Below are 27,777 nucleotides of genomic sequence, written 5' to 3'. Positions count from 1 at the left end.
TGTTATGAGCCTTGTGTGAGTCTTTTGGCTAGATTCTTAGAGTTCTTGTGTGATTAACAGTTAGTTATTAACAACGATCGATTCAAATGATGAACTAGTGGATCGTGGATCTCGAGGTAGGCGTGGCTTGTCATCAAAAGAGGTGGGAATACTTTTAACTCTTTTGAAACCACTGTTTGTTTCTTTTCCAAAAGCTTATGTTTAATAAACTCATGCATTGTCTATTTCTGCATTTCATACGTTGTTTAGTTTGTATTATGATTGTTCTGTTGATTATTTGAATCTTTCCATGAATTGGAAAGGACATGTAATGTTTTGTTATCAATATGAATTGTTATGGGAAATGAGAATTTCCACGTGTGGTATATAGGATACGCTCCTTCATTTATATCTACATGAATTCAGCTTTTATGTTTATTAGGTGTGGAACAACCCGGCATCAATATAGCTATGTAGGTGTGGAAAATACCGGCATCACTAATATATATTTTTTGAAGAAGGAGTTTGTCCATATACATGTTTGTGCATTCTAGTGACTTAGTCACTTTGATGTTTGGGAAAACATGTATTGTTTTCCAAATCTTGCTCATGAATTCTTTAAAGTTAAATGTTATTCCTGCTGGGCACCCCTTCTACGGATGATGTGCTCACCCTTTCCCACTTTCAGTTTCAGAGACAGATCAGAGTTGCGCAGCGAAAGCTTCGAGGAGTTGACTCCGTTAATTAGTTAACTTCTGCTATGTTTATTATGCTGTTTATTCTATTTGTAAACAAAATGATTATTACATATGTATCATTTGAGATAAGTTTTTATATATATTTATGAGCGGGGTTAGTTTTGGGTTAAGTTTTATATCAGATTTCTTAATTAATCGATTGTTTAAGTAAATGATTTAGATTCTTAGTGCCTCTTTATTTAGCTAATCTCTTGGATTAGTCAGCTGCTAGCTTAGGGGCTCTACAGTATGTTTCCGCCGATCCGTATCCACGATTCAAAAATAAGGTTCTAGAACATCCAGATTACTTGAAATGCAAGTGGGCACAATTGTATAAATACAGGGAATCTTAACCCTAATAGAAATAGAAGAAGACACCAAAAAAACCCTCGAGGGGAAATAAAATAACTCTCCTTTGGGAGATTCATCCGTGGACGTAGGCACAATGCCGAACCACGTTAAATTATTTGTCTTTCTTGTTTTTCTTCAATTCGTTTTTAACCCTAATTTTTACCCTAATTCTCGATAATCATCATCAAATCATCGTATTTGTGCCTAAAAGTAATTTTGGGTACAAACACTAATACTTTCATCTTCCTTTTACCAAGTCAAATCCCCTCGAACGGGTTGAGTTAGCTAGCCTGTATTGTCTCCACTAATCCATGTATATTTGGGTAGGGAAAAAACTATGATGGAACGTTTGCAACAATATCGTGCTGTGGGATTCTTGCAAGATTGGGACGGTCGCTTATTTACCAATAGGAGACGATCATACTAATGAAACCATTTAAATCCACCATGAAGATTTATTCATTCATTCGACAAGAACATAAACGCAAGAGATCAATACTAAACATATTAGGGTTCTAGACCAATAAGCACAATAATTCACGTGTAGAACCAAGAATTTATAAGAACAGTTGCAAAAATTGAAAAGAAAAGAAGAATAAAGTAAATAACTTGAGTTTTAATTTTGATTGATAATCAATACGTAAACAGAGATAGTATATTTATACCTAGCTTAACTTGTTACTCAAGTTGCAGTAATTAAGACAACTATAAGACTTCCAAACTTTACTAGATAAATTAAAGGAAACTTCCTATCTAAGGAAAATAATAACTAACAAAGAAATACTAAATAAGGGAAGAAGAGAGTAAGGTGCTGGTACTGCAACATCCCATCCCTCCTGAAAAACGACTTGTCCTCAAGGCTGAAAGTCTGGAAAACGAATGATAAGTTCATCTGCATCTTTCCAAGTTGCTTCATCACTTGAACGATCTTTCAACTTAATAAGCCACCTAGTGCCAGTAGCATTACCTTTTATGAACATCTTTCGATCCAATATCTGCTCAGGTTCCCATTTCTCAAAATACACTGTAATAGGTAGATCAGTATTGACATCAATGGAAGAGACAAGTTTCAATTTTAACTGAGAAACATGGAAGTTTGGATGTATGCGACTAGTTACTGGTAGTTCATATCTATAAGCCACCGTACCAACTTTCTCAATAATACGAAATGGTCCATAGAATTTTGGAGATAGTTTAGAGAAAGACTTGTCACGAACTGTTGTCTGACGATATGGTTGGAGATGAAGGAAAACCCAATCATTAACAATAAAACAACGTTCAGTTCTATCCTTTTCTGTATAATTTTTCATCCTAGATTGAGAATCATGTAAGTTAGAGTGAAGAATTCTCAGAATATGATCTCTAGCTCGTAATAATTCATCCACAACATGCACAAGATTTGTACCAGGTTGATAAGTTGAAATTGCTTGTGGGGTCGACAATAAAAAGCTTGATAAGGAGTCATCTTTATAGCTGAATGATAACTTGTGTTATACCACCACTCAGCCCATGGAAGCCATTTAGACAAATCTGTTTGTCTGATTCCAGTAAAGCATCATAGATAACATTCTAAAGTTCTGTTTGTTACCTCAGTTTCGCCATCAGTTTGAGGATGATATGCTGAACTTCGAAAAATCTGAGTATCTTGCAGAGTAAAAAATGCTTCCCAAAAGTTACACATGAAAATAGGATCTCGATCACTAGTTATTGTTTTAGGCATTCCATGAAGACGAACAATTTCACGTATAAAGATATCAGCAATGGTAGAAGCAGAATAAGGGTGAGATAATGCTATAAAGTGAGCATACTTAGATAAGCGATCCACAACCACCAATATAGAGTTTTGGATGTATCAATAATGGAAAACCATCAATAAAATCCATAGAAATATCAATCCATACATCAGTAGGGATAGATAATGGATGTAGCAGTCCAGGAGGAGATGAAACTTCATATTTATTACGTTGGCAAACATCACAATGTTGTATAAATATCTTGATTGAAGATTTCATACCCTTCCAATAAAAATTCCGCCGAAGACGTTTATAAGTTCTCAAATAAATAGAGTGTCCACCTACTGGAGTTGAATGGAATCCGTGAAGTAGTTTAATACACCATTCAGAAGTAGATACCACAACAATACGTCCCTTAAATCGTAAAAATCCATTGACATATGAGTAATTAAGTTTATAGCTTGGATCTTGGCTTAAATTTTGAATAAGAGCTCCTAAGCCAGCATCTGCATGGCATTCTTGAATAATTTCATTGATTCCAGAAAAAATGGGAGTAGATATAGACAAAAGTTGAGGGTTAGCCATTCTTGATAAAGCATCTGTAGCTCTATTTGCAGCTCCACATCTATAGATGATTTCATAATCATAGCCCAACAGTTTAGACAACCATTTTCGTTGTTTAATAGAAGACAATCTTTTCTCAAGGAAATATTTAAGACTTCTGTGATCTGTGTAGATTTAAAGTGTCTTCCAAGAAAATAAGGTCTCCATTTGTTTACTGCAGAAACAATAACAAGCATCTCTTTATCATATACTGATAAATTCAAAATTTTACCTGATAAAGGTTTGCTGTAATAAGCAACAGGCTTGTTAGACTGCATTAAGACTGCACCCAACCCATTACTAGAAGCATCACACTCTAAACAAAATTCCTTTGTAAAATCTGGTAATGCTAAAACTGGAGTAGTTGTTAAAGCAGACTTGAGCTGATTAAATGCGTTTGTAGCTTGCTCAGACCATTTGAAAGCATCCTGTTTTAACAACTTAGTGAGTGGAACACAAATTTTTCCATAATCTTTCACAAATTTGCCATAATAGCCTGCCAATCCTAAGAAGTATCTAAGATCTTTAATTGTAGAAGGAATAAGCCAATTCTTAATGCTTGAAATCTTATCTTCTTCCACAACAACACCTTCAGCTGAAACCATGTGGCCAAGATATCCAATGGATGATTTTGCAAAGTCGCACTTAGATTTCTTCAAAAATAACTTGCGTGCTCTTAGTAAATCAAACACAATTTCCAAATGCTTAAGATGCTCAGAAAAAGATTTATTGTAAATCAATATGTCATCGAAAAATACCAAAACAAATTTTCGAAGATAAGATGAAAACACCATTCATCAAACCCTGAAATGTTGCAGGAGCATTAGATATTCCAAATGGCATTACTAAGAATTCATAGTGGCCATCATGTGTTCTGAAAGTTGTTTGTGAATATCTGCATCAAACAATCTTATTTGATGAAAGACAAATCGCATATCCACCCTTGAATTTTTTTAGCATCATTCAACTTATCAATTAATTCATCTACAACTGGAATTGGAAATCTGTCTTTCACAGTAACTTTGTTGAGTGCTCTATAATCAACGCACATACGCCAATTATTATCCTTTTTACGAACTAATAGCACATGTGAAGAATAAGGACTAGAACTCTTACGGATAAACCCTGCTTGCTTTAATTCAGACACAATTTTCTCAATTTCATCCTTTTGAAAATGTGGATATCTATATGGTCGAACATTTACTGGTGTAGTATTAGGGAGTAAAGGTATGTGATGATCATGTGCTCTAGTGGGTGGTAATGATGTTGGAGACTCAAATATATCTGAATAACGCAAGAGTAATTGAGAAATTTCAGTAGGTACCTTATCAGAAGTTGTTGTTGACAAGGTTGGAGCAAGATGAAGTAGAAATCCATTATGTGCACAATCCAATAATCTCTGTAGTGGAGAACTGTCGAAGAGCATAATTGAGGCTGAAGTATTTCCAACTAATAAGTAATCAGTATTGTTTAAATGAAATATCATATGAAGTTTCTTAAAATCCCATGTGATTTCACCCAAAGTTTGCAGCCATTATACACCAAGAACTGCATCACATCCACTAATAGTCAAGAGAAAGAAATCAGTAGTTAACTGATAATCTTGTAACTTAAGAGAGATATCAGCACCAGAGCCTTGAGTTTCCAAAAACCACCATTTCCTACCATAAAATTCAAAGCAGTGCTACTAGGTTGAGAAGTAAAACCATGTTTCATAGTAATGTATGGGTGTAAAAAATTGTGAGTAGTACCCGAATAAATGAGAACTGTAAGAGTTTTTCCTTTGATATATATCCTGTGATTCTCATAGTTTTAGGAAAAGAAGATCCCATAAGAGAGTGGAGAGGAGTCTGTAGGAATTGCAGCTTCATTGTGGATCTCTTTCATAACCTCCATATCTTTTTCATCAATAATATTGTTAATCTCATCCTTGTCTAGAGCCATATCCAAAATTAATAATCTTGGTTTAGCACACAAGTGACCAGGTGTGTATGTAAAGCTGATCACAATTAAAGCATAAACCTTTTTCTCATTTTCTCTTTGCTCATCTAAGGATAACCTTTTAGCTCCTAGAGGAATTAAACTTTTCTTAAGTTGCACAACATTAAGTGCTTGCCTGAAAGGGCTAGGTCTAGCAATAGTCTTATAAAATTAAAATAAGTTGTAAAGAGTACATCTTCCTGTTTTAAAGCTTTTTTGAAGGCCATAGATAAGTTTGGAGGTTCAAGCACTTCTATAACAAATCTTATCTCAGGTTTTAAAGATTTAATAAAGAGATCAATAATATAATCTTCAGGTAAATCAGTAACAAAGTTCAAAAGTTGTTCAAGTTCCATAATATGGCCACGTACGAATCATTTTTCTGGCATTGAAGATAAAGCCATACGTGGATTGACAAACTTTTTATCAGGAAAACGATCACAAAGAAGAGAACAAAAATTCAGCCAAGATGGGTCAGTTAACTTACTTTGAATCCATATATACCAAGCATTAGCTTCTCCTTTAAAGTGAGCAGTATCTAGAGATATTTTGAGGGCTTCAGCTATGTTGTGTAAACGAAAGTATTGATCAGCTTGAAAAATCCATCCTGTTGGATGCGTACCATCAAAGCTTGGAAATTTAAGATTAATAGACGCTGCTTGAATGCCTGAAGTATTATCCGAAGTAGAAGCAATATTATTGTTACGAAAAACATTGTTACCATTGGTATTATGGAAGCCATTGAAACCAGGAGGGAAAGAATTAAGAGGAAAACGCGCCGAGAGAAGTGATGTCATATTCCTTGTAATATTATCAGTAAGCACAGTTGTGTCCTGCCTGTTGGCTCGTATTAGAGCAGCCATGTCTTTCTTATGAGAATCCAACAATATAGCGATGCTTGTGTTGTTTGAATTTTGTATCTTAGTAAAAAAATCATCCATTGAAGTTGTTTTATGTGCTTCATCAGCTTCTTGAGTCTCAGTAATAACTCGCATGAAATCATTGACTGTTGTATTGAGGGTGGTCATCATAGTTGTCATCTTATGGACCTCTTCTGTGATAGTCATGAAGAACAGCGGAAGAGAAAACAAAAAAAAATTTGCTTAAAATTTAGAGCAAAAATCAACCTGCCCTGATCCAAATATTAGGGTTCTAGACCAATAAGCACAATAATTCACGTGTAGAACCAAGAACTTATAAAAACAGTTGCAAAAATTGAAAAGAAAAGAAGAATAAAGTAAATAACTTTAGTTTTAGTTTTGATTGATAATCAATACGTAAACAGAGCTAGTATATTTATACCTAGATTAACTTGTTACTCAAGTTGCAGTAATTAAGACAACTATAAGACTTCCAAACATAACTAGATGAATTAAAGGCAACTGCCGGTCTAAGGAAAATAATAACTAATAAAGAAATAGTAAATAAGGGAAGAAGAGAGTAAGGTGCTGGTGCTGCAACAAAATATTGTAGGAATAATAGTAGTATTGATTTTTTGTTGTTTTTCTTCCGGTCGAACCAATCTTTGGAAATGGTTACATTAGTAGGATCTGACTCATAATGGTAGAGAGACGAAGTGCAAATTAACCTTGCAAGAATTCCATAGCACGATCTTGGCATTGAATGAAAAAATTGAACTAATACATATAAGGATCAACGGTAAGGTTGCATAGTTAATTACTGGAATCATAAGTGCAATATATTTACAGTTCCCAACCTTCCAAGTGTTCTACAAAATTCACCGTAATATTTTTTAAATATTTATTTCTTGTTTTTGTACGGATTTTTAAAACACAAATGAAAGTAAGTGTAGCCCATATGCTAAACCACGGTTTATAAAGGGGATACCAGTCTTATTAAGTGTTGATATTATTTCATCGATCCAACAATCAGAATTGATAGGATCTTTTTAACCTATATGAAACGGTATTCAGCACTTAGTAGAACTGGTATCCCCTTTTATAAATCATGTCTAAACCAATGGAACGAATCATTCCATAAGACCCCAGTGACAGTGTTAATACATATGCCCAATGGTTGTCACTACGTTGTTAGAATACGGGCATTCAACTCAAAATCAATTGGCAATGAGTGGAGAGGCCCTAAGAGTTATAAAGCGCAGGATCTTAGGTTGCCCCAACAATGTGGAACTAATAAGCTCAACACGCCCCCTCACGTGTAATCTCGTTGGGTCTAACACGTGGACAATAAATCGGGTGACGCGGAGTAAAGGCGTGGTCAATGACTCGTCGCAAATAGCCCGCCCTGATACCATATTAAAATACGGGCATCCAACTCAAAACCAATTGGCAATGAGTGGAGAGGCCCTAAGAGATTATAACCCGCATGATCATAATTGCCCATACAATATGGGACTAATAATCTCAACATACATCTCATTCTAAGTTGCATTATGGGCCTTAAACCTTATAAGTACCCTACTTGGTTTGGACCCAACATGCCTACAGAAATCTCATTGCCAAGTACTGTTGGATTTTGCGGTCCTTAATCTTATTTGCAGGCTTGCAGCGTCCTCGAACGCGAACGCGATTGGTTATTTTTATTATCTATAGCTTGTGAACTTTGCCCGGGTGATACCTGAATAACAATAACTTAGACAGTTACCAATACCATCACCTAAATCTTACACCTTGAGCATTGGTAAGTCTTTTTAGGTGAATGTGAATATCAAGGTGAGTAACCCAATACCACACCGTGTTGACCTTAGTTGTTCCTCTGTCATTCTTCTACAATTCTACTTGTTGAGAACCGAACCTGACACCTCTAAGCTCCGAAATTAACAAATAACAAGGTTGCTATAGGGGATTACCGAGTTCCCTGTGAGCTTACCAAACTCCTGTTTTTGCTTGGTACTGGTATTGGCAATTTCCTATAGAAGCCTTGGAAATTAAGCCCATTAGATGTCGGCAGGTGAAATCAAGTCAAAGGCACAACAAAATGATTTCAACTGCATGTAATGGTGTTTCTATACCTCCACTATATATAACTATAGATATATACACATCTCTCTCTAATTGCGTCCAAAAAAAAAAAAAAAAAAAAACTCTCTTTACTTAGTTTATAAAATCATACAAGTTTCTGTTTCCGTTTCTTTTTTTGACAAAGGCGCAGTTTCCATTTCAGTCTCTTGCTTATGTCTCTTTGGATCCATCTTTAGACACCAAATAAATCAGGAGGAGGAAGTAGTACTAATTGTATTTATTTTTGTTCTTTTTTTGATCTATGAAGAATTTGGTGCTGGCTAGATTAAATCTGATAAATAACATATACTAGGAATCTTGTTATGGCAAATCATCAACAACAACAACAACAAAATTATGAAGAAGCTGAAAACCCAACGACAAGGACGAAAAGGAAGAAAATGATCAGAGATTGTGGAAAACATCCAACATACATAGGAGTAAGAATGCGTTGGGGTAAATGGGTATCAGAAATAAGAGAACCAAAAAAGACATCAAGGATCTGGCTTGGTACATTTCCGACACCAGATATGGCAGCAAGAGCTCATGATGTAGCTGCTTTAAGTATCAAAGGTAAATCTGCTATCCTTAATTTCCCAGAACTTGCTTCTTCGTTGCCTCGTCCTGTTTCGTTATCACCTCATGATATTCAAGAAGCAGCTTCTAAAGCTGCTATGATGGACACCTCGTTACCCTCATCATCATCATCCCTACTGTCACTTTCATCTACTATAGCCGAAGATGAATTAACTAATGAGACCGTTGGATCTTTCGACGAATCACAGATGAACGGTTATATGTTTAATGATGATTCTTCTAATGATGGTTGGTTTTATCCTACTCCATGGTTAGAAAGTCCTAATGATGATTGTAGGTTTTTTGCTGATCATATTTTACTTCATCCTGGATGTTCAACTTCTTCGACTTTGGAATCCTTGTTGTTCGACTACTAATTTTCTGTTTTCTGTTTCTTCTTTTTCCATTTGTGTGTGCAATTTCTTTTCAACCATGTTGATATATAATTCCAAGGGGTTGCTTGATTGTTCAAGTTGTCAGTACGTTACTATATTTCCATTGCAAAACTAAATTGGACTTTGACAGTTTGTCCAGGAGATCGTTTTCAAGATTGCTACGGGAGGATACCCCTCCAACTTATGTCATGTCGTACTTTGTTGACACATTTTATGCCTTTAGCTTGTGTGTAAGTTTTTTCTTTTTTTTTTTGCTCTAATAATAAAATTTGTCGTTAAAAACCAAAGAAAACACTATACAAGAGAGAGCTACCCATTAAAGTAAGCTAGAACAAAAAAGAAAAGTAAAATGAAACAAAAAGAAAACTCAACTGAAACGAAACCTCTTTACAGACCATTCCAAAACCCAAAATGAAACGAAAATAAAATGGGTGAGGAGTTTTCAGACCATTTAAGAAAAATGGTCGGACGTTTGCATCCCCTCTAGCCAATCTAGCCCCTCTTAATTTGTCCGCTCTGTAGCTATGCACAAAGTTGATTCTGTATAACCCTGAGCAAAAATTAGTTGCTATACCTAAACCACCAGACTTTGCAAAAATGAATCCACCTCCGTGGTTTCGGCATATAAACCATATCCTGCAATACCAGGGTTACTCCTAGAAGCACCAACACACCAAATCAAAATTTTATTTGCACTTGGAAGTTTAAAGTGGATCTATGGTACTAGTTGCATTCTGACTTTCATGTCTGTTAGACCAAACTTTGATTCTAGCTTGTGTGTATGTTAAATTGGTAGTGTTGTGTAACTTTTTTCGTGGGTCTCTCCTGCTTGCCTCTCTTTGGTGGTGGTGACATGGTGGTGACGTGGGGGAGGTGATGTTATGGTGCTTCCCTTGTTGTCCATGTTTTTGAAGTCCATGTTCCATGTGTCTCGATATTTCCTGTATGCCAAATCTTTAATTTATCAATCAAGATGGTAAACAAAAGTTTTCTCTTTTATCCTCTCCCTATCATTCTCTTTTTCTGGTTTGGAAGAAGGGTCACACAAATGCCAAAAGAAGAAAAAGATCCAAAGTTTTCGTCTAACCCCTTTGTCTTTGATCAAATGTTATAAAACATCTTTCCTAAATTTTAGGGGACAGGAGAAAAAGTGCTCCAAATAACCCACCAGTAAATCTACTTTTAGGGCACTTGACAAGTTGCATGACTAAATTACATATGATATACTCCACCTGTAACCAACATTGTTAATATGGGTACCAAATTAAGTGGAGGTGTACCAAAATTATAATAAGACAAAACAAATTTTCATATAAGACAAAATAGTTTTTACCTTGGTTTGGTACATCCCATTAAACCTGACATCCCCATTAGCAGTCTTATAATTTTGGTTGTCCCATTAGGTAGACCAAACTCCTATTCTAATATGACACTTTCCATGTATGTCCTTAGAGCAACCACAATCATGGAGGGGACTAAATACCAAATCCCATACCAAAAGCTAAATTAATTTAGCTTTGAGAGAGAGCAACCACAGTCGTGACCGACTAAAATATAGTCCGGCGCAAGTATTACATGCGTTTGAATTTGGGCGCAGTTAATATTAACGTTTGAAGTGAGACGCATTTTATACGAGCGTCTGGGTGTGAGCGCAGTTAATATGAACGCTCGATTGAGGCTCTAGTAATATGTCCGTCTGGAAAGGGACGGAGATACAAAGCACGCGCCATAATGGAGCGGACATATAAGTAGCGTATGGTTGGGCGTTGATATAATTAACGTCTGTAATGGGACGGATTCTTAAATAGCGTATGGTTGGGACGTTAGTATAACTAACGCCTAAAATGAGGCGGAGATATTAAGGGCGTTTGCTCTTATGTTTGGTATGCATTTAGTGTTTGGTATGTATCATATGTATCAGTAAAAAGATTTAGTGTTTGGCATGTATCATATGTATCAGTAAAAAGATTTAGTGTTTGGCATGTATCAATAAAAAGATTTAGTGTTTGGCATCAAACCCAAGATCATGAAAATGATACAATGCACACCACCATTCAGTTTTGATTTAGTGTTTGGTATTTTGTCCCCTCCATTACGATTGCAAAGGCTATGTATCAGTAAAAAAAGATGGGATAATTACGTCTCACACAGACGGTCATAATACATGCGCGTCACACAGACGAACGTAATACATGTGCCCAGACCTGGCGTTTTTAATAACTGCGTCCCATTGGGACGTACATGCTAATTACGCCTGCTATGGGACGTATGTTTAATCTCCGTCTGGCCTGGCGGTGTTTATAAATACGCCTCATTCATACGCTCTTTATACATCCGCCCCAATATCATACGTTCTTTATACATACGCCCGATGTGAAGCGCCCATTATACTTGCGTCTGTATTCATACGCTCACAATAACCCCGTCCCACTATAACCGATTTTAGTCTGGGTCGGCGACCACATTTGGTCCCAAACCCTAATTATCTGGACTAAATATGACTTTAGTCCGTTCCATTACGGATGATTTGGAGACCAAATTTAGGTATAGTCCCCAAATTTGGTCATGACTGTGGTTGCTCTTATCTATAATCATCGATCACAATTAAATTAGCATTTTTAATATTGAAATTAAATGAGGGATAAATCAGAAATAACTCTTTTTTCTTTTTTTAATAAATATCATGTAAACTTTTAATCTAGCAATATTCATTTATGATCTTTTTATAAATTCACAAAACTATGCTTAAACTCGAACATTTTTGAATCTCATCTCTTTAACAAGGGTTCTTTTAAAATCCAACAAATTTATAGTGAATTTCCTGACTTTAAAGATTAAGGAAACACAAACTATGTATCTTATTCTCTAATTAATGAGGTCCAAATTAGAGTTGATCATAGAGAATGAAGTGTCATAAGAGACGTTCAAAAAATTAAACTGTGATTGAAGAAAGTTGATTCCAAAAATGGATTGCAGAAAAAGAGAGTATATTAAAGAATGTAAATTACCAAAAAAAAAATCCATTTCTGAAAAAGCACTACAAAAAAAATAAAAGGATACCCTTATAAAATAAACCCCCAAATAATCAGTTCATCTGCCAAAATAAACTATCATTTAATTGTTGGACAAAGTATCAGTTCAACTTTTATGAATGGATAATGTCATCCTGCATTTTTAAGGATCAAATATTAATTTTTGGAACAAATAAATAGGGAAAATGATTAAGCTACCGAGGTTTATCCTGACCCAAAATCCCGTGTGAAACAAATTTTTGATGGCCCCAAAAACCATACCCTTATTGTCTCTGGTGGGTCCCAGAAACTGTGAGAGTCGGGACGCTGTGTGGGATGAAAAATCGGTGGCCGTATCATCTCCCAATAAATGGTCATTAACTAAAGAAAAAAAAATCAAAGATCAACTAAGACCTAATGGTCAGCTATATGTTTGTTAAATGACAAAGTCATCCCACGTCTTTATTGACCAAATATCAATTTTTAGATCAAATAAATAGTCTCTCGAAAAAAAGATCACAAATCAAGAAATCCCTATTAGCTAGGGGAAGAGAAAAGATCTTTTTATTTATGTAATACATCCAAAAGTGAACGCTAGTTAGCAATTCGAGGTATGGAAAATGTTCAGAACGGGATGCATATGAGTATTATACGGATTCACAAAGGTTACATTCGGTCGAAATCCGGTCAACAAACCGTGATTCGGTAGTAATACGGAACGACATATGTACGTGTATAATCCGTTTTAGATATTTGAATTCGGCATACAAAATTCAGCATATATTAACCTGTAAAAGAATCACTTCTAAATAATATCTTCTTAGATATTATGATTTAATAATTTACATGAACTATATATACATATGATATGTGCATTATAATCAACAAAAAACTAATTGGTGGTATAGGAATGAGATTGCTATATGTAAGATTTTAAAAGTAAAAAATTTAATAAAAAATGATGATTTAGTAATGATGTGGAAAAGTATTATACGGTATGTATGATTCCATAGTTCGTAAATATGTATACATATAATTCGTTCGGATTGGAAATTCACGACACAAAGTCGGAATTCCAGATGTGCAGATAATACGTACATATTCGATTGATACGGAGGGATTCCCAATTATACTCATATAATTCGCGAACTTACTGCTAGGAGTGGAACCACCTCAAATATTTCCAGTTTCCAGACAATGCACTTTAGATTGACAGCAAAGTTTACAAAATTTATTAAAGTTAATGACCCACTTACTATTAGTGCTACTGCTAATGTTATGATGAAAATGTTCATTTTATGTTTATGACTTTGTTGAATAGACGTAACAACTTGGTTTATAAAGTTATCAACAACTTGGTCTATAAAGTTATAAGACAAGAATCTTTGAATGATTTCATACCTTATGTTTATTATAAAAAAAACAACTCGAAGACCTTTCTATATGTAAAACCATGTCAAGTAGAAGATATATATGTTTTTTAGCAACCCGAAAGTAGCATGAAACAAAATAATGTCAACAAATTTAGCAAAATGAAAAATAACATAATAAGAAGGTGAGGTGTTGACAGTCTGATATTGGTCATGGGAGGACCTACATATGCATAGAATATGCATGCGAAAATGAACAATATAATTTTGAGTGATCTAAGTATCATTGAAATTTCATGAAAGCCATATATAAACCTTTTCCTTTAAGTTAAGGATATGTGTGATAATAGTTAGCGTGAGATCTAGTACTGTAATACTTCTCTTAAATATATTGGTATGCATTACAGTTTCAGTTCAAGAGTTTTATCATGTTCAGACTGAAGTGTTCGGGCAAAGTAAGTTACTAATTAACAAATTTATTTTTCCATCCCATTAAAATAAAAGGTGTTTGCTATATTAGATGAATCTAAGCATCCCAAAAATACAGCTCTTAAGTTTCCAAGAAAAAGAAAAGCTCTTAGAGCGTCTACAATCATGCCACCGTACTATAACTAAATTATAAATTAAAAAGTAAAACAATTTGGTTATATTCGGGGCTGCACACTACGGTGGTGGAGTAAAATTTGGTCAAACGTAATTTTAATTTGCGCCTGAAATCGAACGTAATTTTAATCTACGTCTAGCAGCCGGGCGGACATATAATTCAACGCTCCAGTGGGGAGTACTCTAAATCTACGTCTGATATGGGGAGGAGTTTTAATTTACGTTTGTTACCGGACGGAAGCGTAAAGTTGCGCTTGCGTGACAGGCGCAAATAGAATCACCGTCTGATGTGACGATTTTAAAGCTACTAGTTATTACCATGAGTCACTGAAGAAGTGGTTGATGGATAAAACATTTAAGTTGCGCCTAATGAACGGGTGGTTAATGGGGCGAACATTTAAGTTGCGCCCGATGGGGCGAATTTTTAAATTGTGCCCTCTGGAGCGAGCTTTTTAGTTGCGCCTGTCCATCGAATGAATTTTTAATTTACGCCACATTTCAAACGTAAATACCATTTGCGTGCGATACCAGACGTAATTTACATTTTCGCTCGACTATAATCAGTTTTACTCAACCATATCAACCAAATTTACTCCAAAACACATTCTCTCACCAATCAAATATGGTTATTCTCTTGTCCACTGCGATTCAATTTTCGACCAAATATGGTGATACTCCACCTTTTACTCGTCCATTGTGGACGCTCTTAGATACTATGATTTTTAGCCACAGACGAGAGTAGGTAAGCATTTACGAAAATATATGGGAGAAAAGTATTTTACTTTTCAGTCAAAGTGCTAGCAAGTACTCTCTCCATCCAAATTATAATAGTGGAGTATTGAATTTGGCTTGTCCAATTAAATAGGCGGAATTCTTATTCCAAAATGAATTTTCATACATACTCGGCAACTATAAATTATATGTATGTGCTTTATTTATGATAGCATCACCAAAATTGTTTATGCTTCGAAAGAAAAAAATAAAAATTAGTTTAATATATGAACGCAATTATTAGGAATTTGTCTTTTCTGATCGATCAAATCATTTATTTATTTATCAGGAATAGATCAAAGAAAATAAGAAAAAGAAAGAAAATTTTGAACCCTATACTTTTTTCTTAATGTAAGATATTTAAGAGTTTTGTCTTCATAACTTGGACGAAGTAAATAATTTTCTTTAATGATGTACAACACAACAACAACAGACGATTTTAAGTAGGAGGTAAATGAGATATTTGTATTCTGAGCTCAATACAGTAGGTAATATGTAGAATAACATAACGTACATTTTTCTTAGGAAGATGCTTATAGTATCTTGTTAAGAATATTCCCGCATCGAATAAGAAACTAAAAATTCTGCAGTTTATAAAGCTTGAACCACCCCAATCGCGTAAGCCGGTTTTCGATATGAGTTAGGCCCATAGACTTCATTATGGATTAGAATTAGAGTAAGAAATGTGATGAGTTTTATATGACCATATCACACCTATTAAACATCACCTGATTTGATGTCCATGTATTAGACCCAACAAAACTACACATAAGGGACATGTGTATGATTTTGCACAAACCAACTACCTTTTTTACCACGGGGTATTTATAAAAACACCAAGAGGGACCGTCATATTCATTTTGAAGAATTCCCCAGTCACCCTATTTGTTAAGTACAGTAAAGTAAACAAGAACAAGACTTCTTTTTTCAAGCATTAAAGAAAATAAAAGAAAATAAGATGGAAATCTGCATATAATAGAGCAACCCACTTAAATACTTAAAAGCGATATACAATTATAGATATTTGCTTTAGTTCCAAATTAAGAACTAAGACAAGTTTCCCTGATGTAGCAGTAGGTAAAAACAAAACTAATATTATGATTAAGGCCCATTTGGTATAATTAATCAACCAAAGAACATAATTTCAAGTTAACAACGATTATACTTGCACTTTATCATTTTTAATCACGTGAACATGTTTCTCAACCCCCAGATCCCCACCCAATTGGTAATATAATCTTCTTTTCTTTCATCATGTGTAGACCCTATAAGAGGAAAGAAAGACATCTTATTGTATCTTTTCCATTCTAAAATATAAAGCTATGTGTGGAGGCTTAGAATTTAGTGTAATTCTTTCTGTACACTAAAATCACTAGTGTTTTCGTTCATATTGTTTCTTACTTAAATCCCAAAAACTCTCGAGAGTCATGATACTCATGTTTCATAGAGAAGAAAAAACGAAGTTTCAATAGTGATATGATATGGATTGAAATGTTTTGGGTAACTATTACTCTCAGGTGTAAAATGATCTTCAGGGAATGGCTAGCTCTACCTTAAAATGATATTATGTGAATGGCTTGATCTTCTGGGGATGGCTAGCTCTACCTTATTGTGTTTTGCATGTACAGGTGTTCGGGTATCACAAAAGAAGCAAATTTTTCTTGGTGAGGACTTCTGAAAATGACCCGTGCTTTTCCAAAATCAGAAACAAGTTTTTGTTTATCATAAAACGCAATGACCGGAAAAACAAAGAAACAAAAAACATCATCATACTGGCACTACCAAAAGCATCTTCCACGTAACCACCATAAACGTTATCGAGTTGTTCTTAACGGTCTACTTTCGATTAAGCTACTTGGATATATTAAAAATTCAAAAGTTTGGATTCATGTAGGGAAACTAACACTATCGACCAAGTTAATATAGTTTTTATTTTATGTTTAGATTTTTTTTCTCTTTCTGGAGGTCAGGTTCTTGCCCCTGTCCGTTCATTTATCGTTTTTTATTCCTTTTCTTTTATCCATAGATTACTCACCCTCTAGATTTGCTTAAGTGTACTAAAAAAGAAGAAGAAAAAACTCTGAACTTCCAATGATCCAATCTGATAATATTAAATTAAAAATGACAACATTTCACGATTTTATGCTAAAGTTTTGTTGGGCCCTAAGAGCGTCCACAGTGGTACGATCAAAACCAAAGATCAAAGACCAAAACAAACGATTAAATTTGAGTTTAGTGTATAGTGTCACGTTAAGGCAGTGGAGTATATTTAGTCGGGCGGATGTATAATCCACGCTTGCATGTGGAGCGTTGGTATAATCTTGGTTTGGGGCGGGCGGAGATATAGTTAACGCTGGTTGTGGGGCGTTGATAAAGAATACGCTTGTTGTGGGGCGTACATATATTTCACGCTCGGAGAAGGGGCGTTTGTATAATCTACGCCTGGTGTGGCGAACGTATAATCAACGCCTGAATGAAGCGTTTGTATAATCAACGCCTGTTTTGAGGCGGACGTATAATCAACGCCTGTTTCAGGCGTACGTATAATCAAGGCCTGACGTGGGGCGAACGCATAATCAACGCCTGTTTTGAGGCGTAAGTATAATCAACGCCTGTTTGAGGCGAACGTATAATCAACGCCTGACGTGGGGCGTACGTATAATCAACGCCTCCTCTTCTCTCAGGCGTACGTATAATCAACGCTTGGTTTGCAGGCGTACGTATAGTGTTGGACTTCTATTAACACACGTATCTAGCACGTGTGGCATTAAATCCCGGCCAATCTCTAACCACCACGTATAGCCCACGTGTTCACTTTCCCTTTACCCTAATCTTCTCCGTCTTCTTCTTTTCTTTTCTACCTCCTCTTTGTTTCTTTGTTTCTACCGCCCACAAACACAGCTTCTTAACAAAAACATCACAGTGACGAGCAGTAAAAGAAAAGAAAAAACCAAGATACTTGATGAACCCGGGTTACAAAAGAGGTATGTTTTTTTTTCTTAATCTCTTTTGTTTTATCCATATTGTTGTATAATTTATTTAGGGTTTTATTTGTTAAAATTAGTTTATCTAAAATTTGGTTTTAACGAACAAATATGAATATGAAATTGGTTAAATTTAATTGGGTATGTGTGTTTTATGTTTTTATAGAGATTAATATGTATGTGAAAAAAACCATATTTGATGATTATGTAAATTTGGTTAAATTTTTTTTTTAAAATAGTTAGATTTATTAGAGCTTCCACAGTGGTTGTAAAAATTTATTTGTGGGTATTGTAAAAATTTGATTTGTGGGTATTGTAAATTTTTATTTGATTTATAATCTATTCACTAAAATTTATTAGAGCTTCCACAGTGGTATTGTAAAAATTTGATTTATTATTTTTGGGTATTGTAAAAATCCGTGGTTATGTAGATTATGTGGGAAATAGTTCTCACCCTTCAACTGTTTCAATCAACCTATTTCAATTGAGAGCTTCCTTTTATTTTTTTTCTTCATGTTGTCTGTTGGTAATTAATTTTAGTGAATATGTTTATCAATAATTGTAGTTATGTAAATTATTGGATTAATTTTAAATTATTGTAAATTATTGTAGTTATGTAAATTATTGGATTAATTATTGGTTTTCTGCATGTTGTATGTGAATATGGTTACCAATAATTGAATTTGTATTGTTTTTTATTGAATTTTGAGGTGATTAATTTTAGTTATGTAAATTGTAGTTATGTAAATTTTGGGAGTTACATATGTAGAAGAGCTAATTGCGTGAGTATGGAATTGATTTTTTAGTGATTTTTATGGAATCTTGAAGTGATTAAATTGGGTTGTGGAATCTTGTAATGATTTTGGAAATGCATCGGTGACGATTTAATTTGTGTTTCTGGAATTATAGAATTTGGAATTGATATGGTTTGTGTTAAGGATTTATAGTATTTGGAATATAAATGGTGATGGACTAATAAAAATATTCGTTAATGAAGGTTGGTCTTTTAATAATGTAACTGCATCTATATTGTGTGTGCACAGATGTTGAACGAATTCACAGCGCGTTTCAATGGTCGCGTGAAGACGAACAAGAAACAAAAATCTGTAGCCGAAGAGGATTATAACTTAATCGCTACTGGTACAATTAAGGAGGTTGATATTCCTCGGTTAGGGAGGTTTCCTATACTGCAAGATGATAAACCGCACGCTACTACGAACATCACATTTACAGGGGAGCACAAATTGAAGTATCAACATCGTGGATCTTTGGCATCGGTAATTCATCACTATCAAACTATTTCACAACACTGTCCTAGAGCTAAATATATTGTTGAAAAAGCGGGATGGCAAAATTTACTAGACATACAATGTAGCGAAACCAACCATTCAATGGTTGATTATATTGCTGAGCGGTTTTGGGATACAACAAACACTTTTCACTTCCCATTTGGTGAGATGGGATTCACCCCCTAGATTGGCTCATGTTGACTGGACTGAGTATCGGTGATGGGCCTGATGTTCCTTATGATTCGGGGAAGTACCAATTTGAACATGTTCGTGAGCATATCTTTCCGGATATCCAAGATGTCACGCTCTGTCCAAAAGCACCGTCGTGGGTTTCAAATTCAATTACAATTAAATATTTAAGGTCATATTTCATCGAAGACAAGTTGGTTGCGGCTGAAAATGATAGCACCCTTGCTCATAGAGTAGCAATTGCCTTTTTCATGTATGTTTTGGGACATTTTTTCTTTTCTAATGCAAAGACTTATATTGATGTTGGATGGTTAGCTGCTTTTGAAAATCTTGATGTAGTATCCACGTATGACTGGGGTGGTGCTGCGTTTTCGAAATTGTATGCGGCACTCCGTTTATCTGGGAGGAGACAGAAGGAACTATGTGGTCCATTCCAAGTATTAGAGGTATTCTTTCAATCTAGTTATTTTTCCTCTCATTGTTTATTTTGTTGCTAAGTTATTAAATTGGCTAATTATTTTGATGGAGTAGTTTTGGGGGTATGAATACCTGGGCATATGTCGACCAGAAATCCCAGAGGCGAGTACAGAACAAAAATGGCCCGTATCTTCTAAATGGAATGTACCGAAGAATACAAATGATATTTTCCGTTGTAGGGATTTACTAAGTAAGCTTACTGCTGAACAAGTGACATGGCGCCCATGGGAATCATACAGAGAAGTTCTTGCATCTGATATGGGATGCACGGCTACGCGGCTATCAGACTCGAGATATATATTTTCTTACATGGGCATTGTGAGTTAATTTGTAAATTTTATTATATAACATACTTTTTTTCTATATAACATACTTACTATATAACATACTTTTTTCCTATATAACATACTTACTAAATTCTTATTCCCTTTCTAACTGTACAACACAACATGTATCTTGGTGAAAGGTGTTGGAGGCAAAACCATTGTACTTTCGCTGTTCCTATAAGACTACACATAGTTATAGGGGATATTGGCAATATTCAAGCCGAACGCCTAAAAAAAGAAGGTTTGGTCGATGCAACAGAGATAGTGCAAGTTGTTAAAGATTATGATATATATTTACAATACTGGACAATGGTAACCAACTCCAAAGATTACGTGACTCATCCTATTTGGGAAGCCCAAACATATGGGTATGTCGGTGACTTGTATACGGTCCCAATTGACTTGCCCGGTTCTAACAACGATATTAATGTTATGAACCGTTCATATGTTTTTCGAAGTCTTGTAACAGGAAAAGCACCGCCAGTGAGCTATGAGGTGAACGGACATTCATATGATATGCCGTATTATCTAGGTGATGGAATATACCCAGAGATTCCTACTATTATTATGGCCATTAAACATCCGGTTGGTAGGAAAAAGGAAATATTTTCATCGATGCAAGAGGGTGCAAGAAAAGATGTTGAACGGGGATTTGGTGTACTTCAACAACAATTTGGAATCATCAAACAACCTGCAAGAATGTGGAATCCAGATGTGCTTGCCTATATCATGAAAACTTGTATTATCTTACATAATATGATAGTCGAGGATGAGCGTCTACCCGGTGACTGGCCACATGTTTATGAACAACGTAGCAACGCAGCACCGGTTAATATATTAAGAGGCAATAGTGACGAGTTTTCCCAAATTAGAGCTCAGCAACGCCGACGTGCAATGCGTAACAAATATGCACATATTCGCTTGCGTGATGACTTGATCGAATATATATGGGCAGAATATGGGAATTAAAAATTGTCGTTTGTCATTTCCTTTCTATTATCTCTTTGTATGTAAACATCCTCAAGTTTTAATTAAGGTCGTATGTTTCAAAAAAGTAGAAATTTAATTCAAATCAACGGAAGTAAATTTAAAATCCAAAAATTACATAATAATAATGCTAATTGTTCAGATAATAAGAAATTTAAAACATAATAATACTAATAATACTACTAATCACTAAATATGAGAAATAATTAAGGTTCGAACTATTCCGCCTTTGTGTTAAGATTGGTTTCTTTTATTCCGAACTATGTCCGCCCTGCGAAGTCGGAAGTACTCTTGTTGTACAGGTTCCATTTTTTCAAGATCCATCATAATGATGCGAAATTCTTCGTCTTCAGCTTGCTTGGCTATTTTTGCCGCATGTTCAGCTTGTTTTGCTGCAAACTCTACTGCTCTTTGTTCCATCTTGAATCTTGATTGTGCTTGGTAATGAGTATTGAAATTTTGTTGTTCTTTAATAATTATTCCCATCAATTCCTCTTGGATATTGGATTTCTCTCTCCCTGTTTTCTTCAATCTTTTTGCTGCTTTTTTCCCCATCTTACGAAGATATGTGTTCTCTATGTCTCCCCCATCTGTGTCGTTACCGGTGTCTCCTTGAGTTGTTGTTTGCGGTCCTTCATCATCTTCCTCGTTATTCTCATTGCTGTCCAAATCATGCGTCGTATCGAATACAAAAGTCGATCGTCGATTATATTTTATATTTTCTAACACAACTGGGTAGCACTCTTCGTGCTTAAATTTTTTCCCATCGTTGCTTTCCTTGAACCTCTTGTTAACTTCTTCAAGCTGTTAATGTTTTTAAAAACACTTAAGTACACGGGCGCTTATTAAATATTAGAAAACAATTGTTCGAAAAATCAAGAATGCTTACCTTCTTTTCAGGACCCCATCCAGTATGATATTCACCTTCAACTTCTGCCTCTTTTGCCGAAAATAACGCCACATCTTTACTTATTCCCTGATATCGTTTTTGCCAATAACTCCAAGACCGCTCTGGATTATTAGGTAAATGAAGTTCAATATCATCCTTGATACGAGTCCACAACGTCGCCTCTGATTGATCAGTTCCAACACTAGAATCTTGAGATATAGATAAATGAATTTTACACATTGTTACATCTTCAATTGTCGTAAAATTTGGACCTTGTGCTACTCTTGGTGCCATTGTAAGCGAATCCGTGAAAATTTTCCAACTGATTTGAAAGCAGAAACAATATTTCTTCTTATTGGTGTGGATAGTTTGAAGTATTTAGTCGTGGTAAAATGTCACAGGATCTCATGTGTATATATAGGTGTTTCTTCTGAAATTTTCAACGTTCCGAAATGTCTTCCAAACTTTCCAACGTTCCAAATTATCCAACGTTCCATTTTCTTCAACGTTCGAATTACGGGTATAAAAAAATTTCAAAATCAATTTTGTCTAAGTATTTTTTTTTTTTAAACTCAAGCTTGGGGCGTTAACTATATAAACGCCTGGAGTGGGGCGTTAACTATATAAACGCCTGGCGTGGGGCGTTAATTATATCAACGCCTGTCTGGGGCGTTAACTATATAAACGCCTGGAGTGGGGCGTTAATTATATCAACGTCTGTCTGGGGCGTTAACTATATAAACGCCTGGAGCTGGGCGTTAACTATATATACGCCTGGCGTGGGGCGTTCAGAATATCAACGCATGGCTGGGGCGTTTGTATAATCTTCGTCTGAATGGGGCGTTAATTTTATGAACGCCTGACGTGGGGCGTAAACTTTAGCAACGTCCCAACGGGCGAACATTTTATCAACGCCTGAACCGGGCGTAACTTATATACACGCCTCTTTATGGGGCGGTGACTTTACGTACGTTTCACAATAGGCGTAGATTATACACACTCCCGATGCCAAACGGTGATTATACCTCCGCTCCACTATATATAGTTTTGGTCTTGGTCCCAGACCAAATATGATCTGGAATTTGGTTTTGGTCCAGATTTTAATCTTTACTCCGTCCCGTTGCGTCTCGTCCCTGGACCATAATTATAGGTTTGCTCGTCCACTGCAGTTGCTCTAATGAAATTACTTTTCTTCTTGCAGGCCGACAAACGACAATAGATAGAAAGTTAATGTCTAGCAAAATAGTAAAATTAGCGGATTATAACCTAGGTCTAGTTAGTCCATAGGAACTCTGAACGAAAACCATCAAGCTGTAGCAATGTCCATGTTCAGTGCTACAAGAGTAACAAGAGATGCATATATATACACCATTCCATCCTCCACATCCACTGCCACTAAGGTACTGTGGTTTCCTTTGTTGCCAATTATCCATCTTCGACCACAAAGTTTCATCTGCAGCTTTAATTGTTGTTAAAAGAAGTGCTACCTGTTGGTTAAACTTCAACATAGAAGTCACTACCAAGATGGTTAGGACAAGATTAGGAAATTGATGTAATCTTAAGGGAATTAGAAGTCATCTAGTTCTAAGAAAAGGAAAGACATGTAATAAGGTAATAGGACTAGGAAAAGGAATTCATAGTTCTATATATATATGATCACCAAAGTTGTGGTTGATCATATGAGAAAGATTAGAGCTTGTGTTTAGTTTTGAGAGATTTTCTAAACATCAATAAAGAGAGTTGTCTTTATATAAGCTAAGTTTCATCTTGCAGTTGCCATTAATTGGTATCAGAGCTTGTTTCTGAGCCATGGAAAACGAAACCACCATTGTGGGTGCAAAACAGTTCACGCCACCATCAATACAAGTTCCAATCCTCAACGCCACAAACTACACAATATGGGCCATGAGAATGAAGGTACTGATGAAAATCTACAAAGTTTGGGAAACAATTGATCCTGGTACATTGGACCCAGACAAAAACAATGTTGCCATTGGATTACTCTTTCAAGCAATACCAGAATGTCTTGTCCTACAAGTTGGTGAACAGGAAACTTCAAAGAAAATTTGGGATGCAATAAAGGCACGTAATCTCGGAGCTGATCGAGTTAAAGAAGCCCGTCTGCAAACCTTAATGTCTTAATTTGAAAGAGTGAAGATAAAAGACACTGATACTATTGATAGATTTGCAGGAAAGCTATGAGAGATAGCCTCAAAAGATGCGTCACTTGGACAATCCATTGATGAAGATAAACTGGTAAAGAAGTTTCTCAATAGTTTACCAAGATCCAAGTATATTCATATCATAGCTTCTCTCGAACAAGTCTTAGATTTAAAGAAGACTAGCTATGAAGATATAATTGGAAGATTGAAAGCATATGAAGAAAGAATCCTTGATGAAGAAAACAATGGAGAAACTCAAGGAAAACTCTTGTACACAAACTCTTACCAACAAAACTCTGCGACAAGAGGAAGATGTCGTGGAAGAGGTGGTAGAGGAAACAAAGGCCGAGGAAGGGGATGAAGGTTTAACTCACAAGATAGAACAACAAGTCAGAATGATCAAAACCAAGGGAAAGAAAAGAAGGATAGATAAAACATTATTTGTTACAGATGTGATAAACCAGGACACTTCTCCTCTGTATGTCCTGAAAGAATACAAAAGATGGAAGAAACAAACAAGAATGAAACAAGGGAAGCAGATACATCTCTTTTCATGCACGAAGTTGTCTTCTTAAACGAAGGGAAACTAATACCAAAGAAATACGAATCAAAGGATGGAGAAGAAGGAATCTGGTATTTAGATAATGGAGCCAGCAATCACATGACTGGTAAGAGACACTACTTTTCTGAACTCAATCAGAAAATCAAAGGACAAGTGAAGTTTGGGGATGGATCTTCTGTAGAAATTGAAGGGAAATGATCAATTCTATTTCAGAGCAAGACCGGAGAACAGAAACTTTTCACAAACATCTACTTCATCCCAAACTTACAAAGCAACATTCTAAGTTTAGGACAAGCTACAAGAGTTGGATGTGATGTTAGAATGCGACAAGATTATCTAACAGTTCATGACCCAAATGGAAGACTTTTAGCTAGAGTCTCACGCTCACAGAATAGACTCTACAAGATAAGTCTCATGATTGGAAGGCCATTGTGTCTGAATATGAGACTGGAAGATCAGACATGGAAGTGGCACGCAAGGTTAGGACACATAAGTTTCAGAACCTTAGAAACTAATGATGGACCAAGAGGGATCCAGGAATGTTTCACATGAGATGGAGTCAAGTAATTGATGAAGGCGGTATCTGGAGAATTATGTTCTTCAAGCTGCAGAAGAGTGTGAGATTATGCTACTTTCTGTTAATGATGAACCAAGGAATTTTCAGGAAGCAAAGGTCTCGACTAAATGGACACAAGCATGTAGAGAAGAAATTAGTTCAATCAACAGAAACAAGACTTGGTTTCTAGTTGATAAGCCGGGTGGGGTAAAAGTGATTGGTCTTAAGTGGATCTTCAAAATAAAACGGAATGCTGATGGTACTGTCAACAAATATAAGGCAAGACTTGTAGATAAGGGATACGTTCAAGAATCAGTCATAGACTTTGATGAAGTTTTCGCACCAGTTGCTATACTAGAGACAATTCGTCTCTTAATAGCAGAAGCATCATCAAACTCATGGGAAATTCACCACTTAGACGTTAAGATAGAATTCTTACATGGTGAATTGCGAGAAGATGTGTATGTTGAACAACCAGAAGGTTTTGAAGTAAAAGGACAAGAGCATAAGGTTTATAAGTTATCAAAAGCTCTATATGGTCTAAGACAAGCTCCTCGAGCCTGGAATACAAAGTTAGATCAAATCTTAAGAGAAATCAGATTTGTTAAGTGCTCTAAAGAAACATCAGTACACAAAAGAGAAGAAAAGGGAACGCTTCTTGTGATTTCAGTCTATGTAGATGATCTATTTGTGACTGGCAACTCCCTTAAGGTGATCAATGAGTTGAAGAGAGAAATGTCATCAAAGTTTGAGATGTCAGACCTCGGAAAACTCACTTATTACCTTGGCATAGAAGTCCATCAAGGAGTAGATGGGATTCAGATTAAACAAGAAGCTTATGCAAGGAGAATTCTGAAAGAAGCAGGACTTGAAACTTGTAATCCAACTAAGATACCAATGGAGTTTGGACTTAAAGTTTCAAAGGCACAAGAAGAAGCTGAGATTGATCCAACGAGTTATAGAAGAAATGTTGGATGCCTTAGATACTTGTTACACACAAGACCAGACTTGGCTTTCTCTGTGGGAGTAGCAAGGCATTATATGCAGAGTCCATGCAAGTCTCATGGTGATGTAATAAAGCAGATATTGAGATATCTAAGAGGAACAATCAGCTGTGGATTGAAGTATGGTCGAGGAGGATCAAAATGAATTGTTGGGTATAGTGACAGAAGTCATAATATTGACCAAGATGATAGAAAAGGTACAAATGGTCATATATTTTATCTAGGTGAAGCACCTATTACATGGTGTTCCCAGAAGCAAGACACTGTAGCCCTCTCATCCTGTGAAGCTGAGTTTATGGCTGCAACAGAAGCAGCTAAACAATCAATATGGCTTCAAGAACTGTTGGGTGAAATCAAAGGAAGAGAACCTGAAAAGTTTTCATCAAGATTGATAATAAGTCTGCAATTGCTCACTAAAAATCCAGTGTTTCATGGGAAGACGAAACACATTCACAAAAGGTATCATTTCATACGAGAATGTATCGAGAAGGAAATCATCAACGTGAACACATACCAGGAACTGAGCAGAAAGCAGATATATTGACAAAGGCATTAGCTCGGATCAAGTTTGAAGAAATGAGACAACTGATTGGAGTACAAGATATGTCACGGGTAAGGTTGAAGCTTAACGGGGAGAATGTTGGTTAAACTTCAACATAGAAGTCACTAACAAGCTGGTTAGGACAAGATTAAGAAATTGATGTAATCCTAAGGGAATTAGAAGTCATCTAGTTCTAAGAAAAGGAAAGACATGTAATAAGGTAATAGGATTAGGAAAAGGAATTCATAGTTCTATATATATATGATCACCAAAGTTGTGGTTGATCATATGAGCAAGATTAGAGCTTGTGTTTAGTTTTGAGAGATTTTCTAAACATCAATAAAGAGAGTTGTCTTTATATAAGCTAAGTTTCATCTTGCAGTTGCCATTAATTGGTATCAGAGCTTGTTTTCTGAGCCATGGAAAACGAAACCACCATTGTGGGTTCTTGTCCCTGTCCGTTCATTTATCGTTTTTTATTCCTTTTCTTTTATCCATAGATTACTCACCCTCTAGATTTGCTTAAGTGTACTAAAAAAGAAGAAGAAAAAACTCTGAACTTCCAATGATCCAATTTGATAATATTAAATTAAAAATGACAACATTTCACGATTTTATGCTAAAGTTTTGTTGGGCCCTAATGAAATTACTTTTCTTCTTGCAGGCCGACAAACGACAATAGCTAGAAAATTAATGTCTAGCAAAATAGTAAAATTAGCGG

At 35.6% G+C, this 27,777-nt stretch overlaps 1 protein-coding gene across 1 annotated transcript; it reads left to right on the top strand.

The window, feature by feature from the left end:
• The first annotated feature begins 102 nt into the window (after positions 1-102).
• LOC113351014 (dehydration-responsive element-binding protein 3-like) lies at positions 103-9,317 on the top strand. Its single transcript, XM_026595096.1, has 2 exons — positions 103-142; positions 8,633-9,317. The coding sequence occupies exon 2, from the start codon at positions 8,688-8,690 to the stop codon at positions 9,315-9,317; it is 630 nt and encodes a 209-aa protein (XP_026450881.1). The 5' UTR covers positions 103-142; positions 8,633-8,687.
• The last annotated feature ends 18,460 nt before the right edge of the window (positions 9,318-27,777 follow it).

Source organism: Papaver somniferum, chromosome 2, assembly GCF_003573695.1.
Source record: "Papaver somniferum cultivar HN1 chromosome 2, ASM357369v1, whole genome shotgun sequence".
In the NCBI taxonomy this organism is placed as follows: domain Eukaryota; kingdom Viridiplantae; phylum Streptophyta; class Magnoliopsida; order Ranunculales; family Papaveraceae; genus Papaver; species Papaver somniferum.
This window is presented reverse-complemented; position numbering and strand designations above follow the sequence as displayed.